At 36.9% G+C, this 11,273-nt stretch overlaps 1 protein-coding gene across 39 annotated transcripts in view; it reads right to left on the bottom strand.

Annotated features, from left to right (window-relative positions):
• Positions 1-556: 556 nt before the first annotated feature.
• The window catches only part of dbnlb (drebrin-like b), a 37,252-nt gene continuing 26,535 nt past the window's right edge, over positions 557-11,273 (bottom strand). For 2 of the 39 annotated variants that reach the window (XR_015497093.1, XR_015497101.1), the window contains 6 exons: positions 11,044-11,136; positions 8,531-8,602; positions 8,282-8,385; positions 6,238-6,313; positions 4,219-5,217; positions 557-3,719 (listed from right to left, as the gene is read on the bottom strand). Coding sequence is in view for 6 of the 39 variants with exons in the window: in XM_087263370.1 (XP_087119496.1) it covers positions 5,081-5,217; positions 6,238-6,313; positions 8,282-8,385; positions 8,531-8,602; positions 11,044-11,136 (482 nt within the window). In the remaining 33 variants the exon portion in view is untranslated. 39 annotated transcript variants of the gene reach the window in all.

Below are 11,273 nucleotides of genomic sequence, written 5' to 3'. Positions count from 1 at the left end.
AAAATTAATGAATAAATAAATAAATAACTTTAAAATAATTAATAATAAATAAATAAATAGCTTTAAAAAGTTGCATTCTCAGTGAAACACTCAAATGACACCAAAATAGGAAAATAAATTAGAAAATAATTAATAATAAATAAATGAATTAATACAGTAATCAAAGCGAATAAATAAACAAATAAATAAATAATGAATGAATAATGAAATAAATAAATAAACATTTATAACATAACCGTACTGCTTTGGGCGCAAATGTAAATTTGTAATGATTTGAAATAATAAATAAATAAAACATTCATGCATATATACATTAATAAACAACAACAAAAGCAAGGCAAAATTAAAACAATGCACCACTTTCCTTAAAAAAAAAATGTGACCATTAATGTTTTTAATGCCCATTATTATAAATTGAATGCAATGCTTTATTGTTTTAAAGTAACATTAGACTACTGAATTAATTAAACTGCATCATAACTATCTTTATTGCTAACTTTAAAATTCAAAATTGTGTAGACTGGCAAGGGTAAATGTGAAAATACGCAAAGCAAACTTTGATTCAGCCGTAAAACTCTTTATTTATTCTTTTAATTGAAGTTACAATGATGTCCAGACTTGTTACATATTCACAATGAGCTCTTGAGAGGAACTAAACCACTGCTCCATCACTTCTAGACGTCTGACGTTTCTCAAAAAAAATCTCAAGTCCTCAAACACTCCTCCAGGCATTGGCACAGCACTGACAGTAAAGAGTGTGGATGCTCAAAATCTGAGGGTCTAAATAAATCTGACGTGAGCCCCACACTGCAAAAAAATGTTTTGTCACTTGTTTCTAGTCTAAATAAATCAAACTCTTAAAATCAAGAAGCATTTTCTAGACAAGTAAAAAATAAAATGAAGAGTTCAGATACAAAAACGTCTGAAATTTTCTTCTAAAATTGGTGTTTTTCCCCTGATAGAAATGTTTATGATCAGTTTTTTCATTTTAAAGGCATTAATAAAGCCTATTGTATCCACTAAGAGTACAATTACTGAAACTACACACAACAGCCTGAGAAAAATGTGCATTTTAGATGTAAATTTGAGAGGTTTTTGCATCTAAACTCTTCAAATATTGTCTCATTTTCAAGAATAAATCCAAATTAGGTGAGTTTTTTTTTTTTTTGTAGTGCAGCGAATCTAATCCGATTCGATGAACTATGCTAAGCTAAGCCAAAAAATGTTTCCACCAGGATGGATTCAAAATTGGTAAAACTCCCCTTTCTAGCTCTAGAAAAGTTGTGAACGAGCCAAAAAATATAAGTTTGACTATTTTTGTATGCATTCTGGTGGTAGCATTTTAGCTTAGCTTAGCATAGTTCATTGAATCGGATTAGACCATTAGCATCTCACCCAAAATGATTAGAGTTTGGATAGTTTTCCTGTTTAATGCTGGACTATTCCGTTTGTTACATCGAGTACCAAGTAAAGGCATGAAAACATTGCACGAAGGGTAAAATTACTGAAGCTACACACAACAGCTTGAGAAAAATGCTCATTTTAGATGTAAATTTGAGAGGTTTTTGCATTTAAAGTCTTCAAATATTGTCTCATTTTCTGGAATAAGTCCAAATAAGGCGAGTTTTTTTCTTTATTCAACCAACTGATCGATTATTTATCTTGTTTTAAGGAAAAACTTGCTTAATTTTGACTTATTTCTGCACTGTAAAATATGTTGTGTTCAACATTCAACTTAAAAATGCTTCTTGATTTAAAAATATTCAGATATTTAGACTAAAAACAAGACAAATAAACAAAGACAGAAAGCATTTTTATGCAGCGTAGCGATATCCACGAACACAACTCAGACCCGAAGGCAAAATGACGGAGGAATGACGATCGACGGCTCCCTGAAACCTAAAAATCACAGTATTGATATTCTCCACATTCACGAGCGGACAGGAAAAAGCTCTTACAGGAAAAAAAAGCTCACAGCCAGACTGATCCCAAATCAGTCGTGATATTCAGCTGGATCTGAAAGGTGCCGTATACAACACAGCAAATAAACTTCAGCTAAAGTCACTGGAGCAAAGCTTGAGTCGCGTTCCTCAAGAAAACAAGGCGGTCACACTCGATCTTGTGGAGAAAAAAGGCAGAAACCAAGGCGAAACAGGACCGATACACACTTCACTACACACATCTGCACCAAACGCTTGATTAAAGGAACGCTCCACTGTTTAAAGGGAGAAATCAGCTTGTTTTATGACTTCATAAACATGTGAGTTTTACTATTTTTGAATTAATTCTGGCAGGAGTACTTTTAGCGTAGCTTAGCATAGTTCATTGAATCGGATTAGACCATTAGCATCTCTCTCAAAAACCATTAGATTTAATTAACTTTAAAGTTTGACTCTTCTGGAGTTACATCGCATATATAGGCTGATTTAGAAAATGAAAAGCTGCTATTTTATAGTCTAGAATCTATACACTCATTCTGACGTAATAATCAATTAACTTTGTTGCCGTACCGTACAATTGCGCAACTATAGCCATGATATTGTCACAAAGTTCCTTAATTAACATGCTGGAATGAGAAAATAATTCCTAGCCATAATAGAGTAGAAAATTATCGAAATATGGTCATTTTTGGGCAAGATGCTAATGGTCTAATCTGTTTCAATGAACTATGCTAAGCTAAGCTAAAAATGCTTCCACCTGAATGGATTCAAAATTGGTAAAACTCCCCTTTCTAGCATGCTTTAGCTTAGCTTAGCATAGTTCATTGAAACAGATTAGACCATTAGTATCTCACTCAAAAATGGCCAGACTTTTGATTATTTTCCTATTTAAAACTGGACTATTCCGTTGTTACATCAAGTACCAAGTAAGGAAAATAAAAAGTTATCTGCTGATGTGTCTCATTCTGATGTAATAATCAATTAACTTTGCTGTCAAAACATACAAATGTGCAACTATAGCCATGATACTGTGGCAAAGTACCTTAATTATTGTACTGGAATGAGAGAATAATTTCAAGCCATATTGGCCTAGTTAATTATCGAAACCGTTTGGTCATTTAAGCAAGATGCTAATGGTCTAATCTGATTCAATTGTCTATGCTAAGCTAAGCTAAAAGTGCTCCCACCAGAATGGACTCAAAAATGGTAAAACTCCCCTTTCTAACTCTGGAAAAGTCGTAAAATTAGCCAAAAAATTGTTTTACTATTTTTGTATCCATTCTGGTGGGAGCACTTTTAGCTTAGCTTAGCACAATTCATTAAATCTGATTAGACCATTAGCATCTCACTCAAAAATAACCAGAATTTCGATAGTTTTCCCACTTAAAGCTTGACTCATCTGTAGTTACATCAAGCACCAAGTACGGAAAATAAGAAGTTATTTGCTGATGTGTCTCATTCTGATGTAATAATCAATTAACTTTGCTGCCCTACCATACAATTGTGCAACTATAGCCACGATATCGTTGCAAAGCTGCTTGATAACTACGCTGAAATGAGAGTACATTTCCTAGCATTATCTGCCAAGAAAACCTTAGGCCAATTGAACAAGAGGCTAATGATCTAATCCGATTCAATGATCTATGCTAAGCTAAGCTAAAAGTGCTCCCGCCGGAATGGATTCAATAATGGTAAAACTCACCCTTCTAAGTCTAGAAAAGTCGTAAAATGAGCCAAAAAATAAGATTTACTATTTTTTAATTCATTCTGGTAGAAGTACTTTTAGCTTAGCTTAGCATGGTTCATTGAATTGGATTAGACCATTAGCATCTCACTCAAAAATCACCAGAATTTTTACAATTTTCCTATTTAAAGCTGGACTATTCCGTTGTTACATCAAGTACTAAGTACGGAAAATAAAAAGTTATCTGCTGATGTGTCTCATTCTGATGTAATAATCAATTAACTTTGCTGTCAAAACATACAACTGTGCAACTATAGCCATGATACTGTAGCAAAGTTCCTTGATTATTGTGCTGGAATGAGAGCATAATTTCTAGCCATATTGCCCTAGAAAATTATAGAAACTCTTTGGTAATTCAAACAAGATGCTAATGGTCTAATCTGATTCAATTGTCTATGCTAAGCTAAGCTAAAAGTGCTCCCACCAGAATGGATTCAATAATGGTAAAACTAACCCTTCTAAGTCTAGAAAAGTTGTAAAATGAGAGAAAAAAAAAAAGTTAAAATAAAATTGAATTCATTCTGGTAGAAGTACTTTTAGCTTAGCTTAGCATGGTTCATTGAATCGGATTAGACCATTAGCATCTCACTCAAAAATCACCAGAATTTCGACAATTTTCCTATTTAAAGCTGGACTATTCTATTGTTACATCAAGTACCAAGTACGGAAAATAAAAAAAGTTGCTGATGTATCTAGGAAAGATACACTTATTCTGATTTGATGATCATTTAACTTTGCTGCCATACCATACAATTGCACAACTATAGCCAGGATATTGTCACAAAGTTCATTGATTACTATGCTGGAATGAAAAAATAATTCCAAGCCATATCTGCAAAGAAATTTAACGAAAGTCTGGTCATTTTGGAAAAAGATGCTAATGGTCTAATCCAATTCAATGAATTATGCTAAGCTAAAAGTTCTCCTGCCAGACCAGAAGATTGGTTGATTGGATTCAAAAATGCTAAATCTCAACAATTTAACTCTTGGGAAGCTGTAATTTCCAAAATAAATGGAGCGTTTCTTTAATGTTCGAAAGGAATGTCTTGATAAAACACTGAGAAAAGGTTCAGTCTAAAGAGATATCCAGCATTTCTGCATGATCACTGATGGGTTTTTTGTGTCTCACTTTACTGCACATTTGAAATCAGAGGACTGCTTTTTAAAACGATAACAGCTTTGAAATGAAGAAAAAAATCAGAAAACTCTACTAATACAGTATGAAATGTCAATCTGAGAGTTTAAATACCCCCCGCGGGTCATGTGATGGTGGCTGTTTTGGTCCGTGATTTTAGTTTCAGTCTTTTGGACCCATGTTCACTCAGAGATGTGTGGATGTAGGGGTGAATCAGTGCATTTTGCCTCTGATGATGGGGATTGGTTGTTGTTGTTGTTGTTAAAGGAGCTCCACGTAGTTGGCCGGGAACATCCCGAAATGCCCATCTGGACCGTATCCTCGCCACCAGCCCTCATCAATCATCTCAATGCTGGTGATGATGTCATCAGGGTCGAACGAGATCTCCGTATCATCAGCTGAGGAGAGAGAGAGAGAGAGAGATAGAGCAGTGAGTAGTGTTATATAACCAGAAATGTAAAGCTGAAGGTGTGCTTGTGTTTGGATGTAAATACTCAAAGTACAGCTGAACAATATATCATTTGAGCATCGATATCGCAATGTGTGTATTCGCAATAGGATTAGATTAATAATTAATGATTAAAAGTTTACATTTTTACCTTATTTATACAATGATGAACATGTTATTTTACATTCGATCTGTACTAGAATACTGTTCGACTGCCCAGAAAACGACAAAGCACTGTTCATTTATTTATTTTTGCTCTTCTGCAGAGCTCGGTTGTAACGAGAGATTATTTGAGTTACTGTTGCCTTTCTATCAGCTGGAACCAGTCTGGCCATTCTCCTCTGACCATCAACAAGGCATTTGCGCCATCAGAACTGCCGCTCACTGAATATTTCCTCTATTTCGGAGCATTCTCTGTAAATCCTAGAGATGGTTATGCGTGAAAATCCCAGTAGATTAGCAGTTTCTGAAATACTCAGACCAGCCCGTCTGGCGCCAACAACCATGCCACGCTCAAAGTCACTTAAATCCCCTTTCTTCCCCATTATGACGCTCAGTCTGAATTGCAGCAGATGCCTAAATGCATAGAGTTGCTGCCATGTGATTGGCTGATTAGAAATTTGCGTTAACAAGCAGTCGGACAGGCGTACCTATTAAAGTGGCCGTACCTATTAAAGTGTACATATTGAGTGTGTGTTGATATTTGGCTCCATGTCTCTCTCACGCCACCATGTGGACAAATTAAAAACCTCAACAGAACTGATGGCGCATGTACATGGTCTTGTTTCCATCCAATAGATATTTCCATCCAAATTAATTTTACGCTTTATTTCTGAAAACAAGACTAGTTTTTTTACTTGTTTAAAAAAATGCTTCTTGATTTAAGAATTTTTAGATATTTGGACTAGAAACAAGACAAAGACAAGACAATCCTTTTCTGCAGTGTATTGGGAATGTATGTAATGCTCACCAGCTTGGTAGTCGTACAGAGCTCTAGCGCAGACGCCGCGTTCATCCACCGGCTCATACGTGCTCTGCTCCTCCACCTGACCAACATGCACAAAACATTCACATGCATTTAAAGACAACAAGTCAAATACAATCTAAAAATTCTGCTTTTAACTAAACATAATAGTTTTAATAACTCATTTATATTAACGGATTTCTTTTGCCATGAGATGTTCAATAGGATTTAGGTCTGGGCTCTGGCTTGGCCACTCAAGGACATTCACCGAGTTGTTGTGAAGCTGCTCCATTGATATTTTGATGGTGTGCTTTGGGTCATTGTCCTGCTGAAAGATGAACTGTCGCCCCAATTTGAGCGACTCTAAAGCAGGTCTTCATTCAGGATGTCTCTGTACATTGCTGCGTTCATCTTTCCCTCTATCCTGACTAGTCTTCCAGTTCCTGCTGCTGAAAAACATCCCAACAGCATGATGCCAACACCACCATGCTTCACTGTAGGGATGCTGTTAGCCTGGTGATAAGCGCTGCCTGCTTTTCTCCAAAGGTAACGCCTGGCGTTCACTCCAAAGAGTTCAAGTTTAGTCTCATCAGACCAGAGAATTTAGTTTCTTATGCTCTGAGAGTCCTTCAGATGCCAAATTTAAGGCGGGGAGTGTCTTGCGTCTGGCCACTCTACCATACAGGCCTGATTGGTGGATTGCTGCACAGTTGGTTGTTCTTCTGTAAGGTTCTTCTCTCTCCACAGAAGAACGCTGGAGCTCAGACAGAGTGATCATCGGGTTATTGATCACCTCCCTGACTAAGACCCTTCTCCCCCGATCACTCAGCTTAGATGGCTGGCCAGCTCTAGGAAGAGTCCTGGTGGTTCAACATCTTCCACTTATGGATGATGGAGGCCGCTGTGCTCACTGGAACTTTCAGAGCTGCAGAAATGTTTCTGTAACCTTCCCCAGCCTTGTGCCTCCAGACAATCCTGTCTCGGAGGTCTACAGACAATTCCTTTGTCTTCATGCTTGGTTTGTGCTTTGACATGCACTGTCAACCCTGGGAGCTTATATAGACAGGTGTAGCCTTTTCAGATCATGTCCAATCAGCTGAATTGACCACAGGTGAACACCAATGAAGCTGAAACATCTCAAGAATGATCAGTGGAGACAGAATGTACCTGAGCTCAGTTTAGAGCTTCACGGTAAAGTCTGTGAATACTGATGTACATGTGATTCTTCAGCTTTTTTATTTTTAACAAATTTGCAGCAGTTTCAAAAACTCTTTGTTCACATTGTCATTATGGGGGATTGTGTGTAGAATGTTGAGGAAATTAATGTATTTAATCCATTTCGTAATAAAGCTGTAACAAATGTAGAAAAAGTAAAGCGCGATCAATACTTTCCTGATGCAATATAGCAACAAAATCAGGTTTTCTAACTGAAATACATTCAACCCATTTCCTCCATTTTCGCAGGAATATATGCTTCTTTAAGTTGACTACAGAAGTGTTTTTATTTATTGTACAGATCTCAATAGTTGCATCTATCTGATTATCTAAGGTTGGTGGCTGTTATTGTAGCCAATTGCACGTGATTGCTGTTTTACTGGCAGCAACAACAGCACGCATCAGGTATTTATTGTCTGCTGACTAGATATTCTTCAAGACACTAGTATTCAGCTTAAAGTGACATTTAAAGGCTTCACTAGGGTAATTAGGGTAAAGTTAGGGTAATTAGGCAAGTCATTGTATAACAGTGGTTTGTTCTGGAGACAATTCAAAACAAATATTGCTTAAGGGGGCTAATAATATTGAGCTTAAAATGGAATAAAAAAAAATTAAAAACTGCTTTTATTCTAGCCGAAATAAAACAAATCAGACTTTCTACACAAGAATAAATATTATAGGAAATACTGTGAAAAATTCCTGCATCTGTTCAACATCATTTGGGAAATATATAAAAATAATAATTCACAGAAGGGTGATTATTTCTGTATATGTGCAGTGCATATATGACCAGGATGTGTGCAAATGTGCATTACTTGCTGTTAACATGTCTGACCTGTGTGGGATTCTCATATACAGCGTCCGGCTCCTCCACTGCCTCATACTGTGGCTGCTGTTGTTCAACCGGTGCTTCGTATTTATCACTGACCACCTGAACATCTGAGAAACAAAGCATGAGGCAACAATCATCAGTTATGAGTCTCGCAATATAAGGTCTTCCCCACCAGGTGGTGCTGATTGACTGGCACAAACCAGGGGTGGATGATGAAAAACATGACGAGGAAACAATCTGCATGAGTCTGACCTTCATACTCGGCCTCTGCTTCTGCCTCTGCTTCCACATACTGAGATCTGGGCTGTTCCTCAAAACTGGCCACTACACACACACACACATATATATATATATATATGCATGGGAACACATAGAAACACACATGCATGGAAACAAGCACACACTGGGAGCTTTTTTATGTTTGTTTGTTTATTGCCACATCAGGAACTCATGGGTATTTCATGGCAAGATTAATAATAAAACATATTACATAATATTAACGACTTCATAATTCAAAAAGAGACGACATAAATAATCTTGACCAGATTAATATAGATAAAAACTTATCCCACAATGATAACTTCATAATTCAATAAGAGATCGAAGCAATAAATATACACTCACCGGCCACTTTATTAGGTACACCTTACTAGTACTGTGTTGGACCCCCTTTTGCCTTCGGAACGGTCTCAATCCTTCGTGGCCGAGATTCAACAAGCTACTGGAAATATTCCTCAGAGATTTTGCTCGATATTGACATGACAGCATCACACAGTTGCTGCAGATTTGTCGGCTGCACAGCCATAATCTCCCGTTCCACCACATCCCAAAGGTGCTCTGTTTGTCGGAGCATTCTCTGTAAACCCTAGAGATGGTTGTGCGTGAAAATCCCTATAGATCAGCAGTTTCTGAAATACTCAGAGCAGCCCATATAGCACCATCAACCATGTCACGTTCAAGCAGATCGTCTTGGCCATGTCTATGTGATGATTTGCGCTAACCAGCAGTTGGACAGGTGTACCTAATAAAGTGGCCGGTGAGTGTATAAATAAAAATAAACCCGCCAAGATGAATATAGACTCAAACATATTATACAATAAGTACCTCATAGTTCAATAAGAGACTAGATGGATGGATAGATAGATAGATAGATAGATAGATAGATAGATAGATAGATAGATAGATAGATAGATAGATAGATAGATAGATAGATAGATAGATAATAACAACTAATGATTAATAAATAGATGAATAAAAATAAAGCTGGCAACATTAATGAAGATAAAAACATATAAAAACCCTGAACTAAAGCAAAAACATAATAAATAAATAAATTATATTAAAATAATATAATAAATTATATTAAAGTGTTTAAGTTTAAAGTGACAGTACACTCAAAACTGTTTAGAATAAGTGCAGGGTGAGTTATTAATCATACTTGCGTGAACTGTCCCTTTAGGTGCTTTAATTAACCTGCTTTATATTAAACAAGAACAGCCGAGATCACCCTCAAACATTCACCTTTTGCACTCTAGAGGTCTTTCATTGTTGGATGAAATGCACAGAGCGAACACATGTTCAGAAACACACAATACACACAGCAATCTCTAATCTAAAACCCAACAGTATGCAAGCATGAGGAAAGTATGAGTGGTTAGATGTTAGATGTGATGCGTGAAGGCGCCACACAGAGAGCCTCATCATTAAATCATTCATTAATAGAGCAGTTAACTCTTCGCGAATGTAAAACTGATTAGGACTGCACCATACTGGATAAATATGCAATATGGTGTTTCATGAATGAGGCCCAAAGAGTGAAGATAATAAGGATGTAACGATTCACAGAACTCACGATTTAATTCATGATTTTGAGATTGAAGACTTCATACAGTAAATTAATAAGTGTCCTTTTATTAGGCATTTTATTAGTGTTCTTTACTAATTCATTAATTTTCCTTCAGCTTAGTCCCTTATTTATCAAGGGTCACCACAGCAGAATGAACCGCCAATTATTCCAGCATGCGTTTTACTCAGTGGATGCCCTTCCAGCCACAACCCAGTACTGGGAAACACCAATACACACTCACATTCACACACACAGACTCATACACTAAGACCAATTTAGCCTATTCCATTCACCTATAGCGCATATGTTTAGACTGTGGGGGAAACCTACGCGAGAACATGCAAACTCCACACAGAAACACCAACTGGCTCAGCAGAGCCTCGATCCTGCAACCTTCTAGCTATGAGGCGACAGTGGTAACCACTGAGCCTAGTTTTTGCTAATACTTCTTAATATTAGTGTTTTATTGTACATGTAAAATTGAAATGAGTTTTACCCTTTTTGAATGCATTCAGGCGATCTCCAGGTTTGGCGGGAGCACTTCCAATCAGACCATTAGCATCTCATTAAAAAAAAAATAAAAAAATTAAAAAAAATTTGATCATTTTTCATTCAAAAGCTAAGCTGCGTCCCAAATTGCATACTTAAAAAAAAAATAATAATAAAAATAAAAATAAAAAAGGAAAAGAAAAAATGCATTGTGTGAACGGGCCCTAATACATATCATTCAGAAGCAAAATGAACAGTACTGGAAACCTTTCAGCTCCCCTCAGAGATTCATTCATATAAACTCCAATTGTAATTGTTTGGAATCGTCACATATGTGCATCGTTACATCCCTATAAGATTTGAGTGAACAGAAAGATGCACGGCACACCAAACCTTCCCGAGTGTGTTATGGTCGGGTGTGTGTTTGTACCTGCGGCTCGTAAAGGCGAGGCCTGACGCACAGGAGAGCGAAATGGCTCTGGATCACATGACTGCTTGGACAGAAAAGGGCTGTTCAACCGCCCTGAGACACACACAACAGAAGGACAAAGAGAGAAACCCAAGCTGACAGACGGCAGACGGAGAGTTAAACACAGCAAAACCACTACAGGCAAGGGCATGGGCGAGATGCAACTAACTCTTAAAGGGAATGAGAGATCA

The sequence above is a fragment of the Danio rerio genome, chromosome 8 (assembly GCF_052040795.2).
Source record: "Danio rerio strain M-AB ecotype USA chromosome 8, GRCz13ab, whole genome shotgun sequence".
NCBI lineage: Eukaryota > Metazoa > Chordata > Actinopteri > Cypriniformes > Danionidae > Danio > Danio rerio.
The sequence above is the reverse complement of the archived record's forward strand: the minus strand, read 5'-3'. Positions and strand labels throughout refer to the sequence as shown.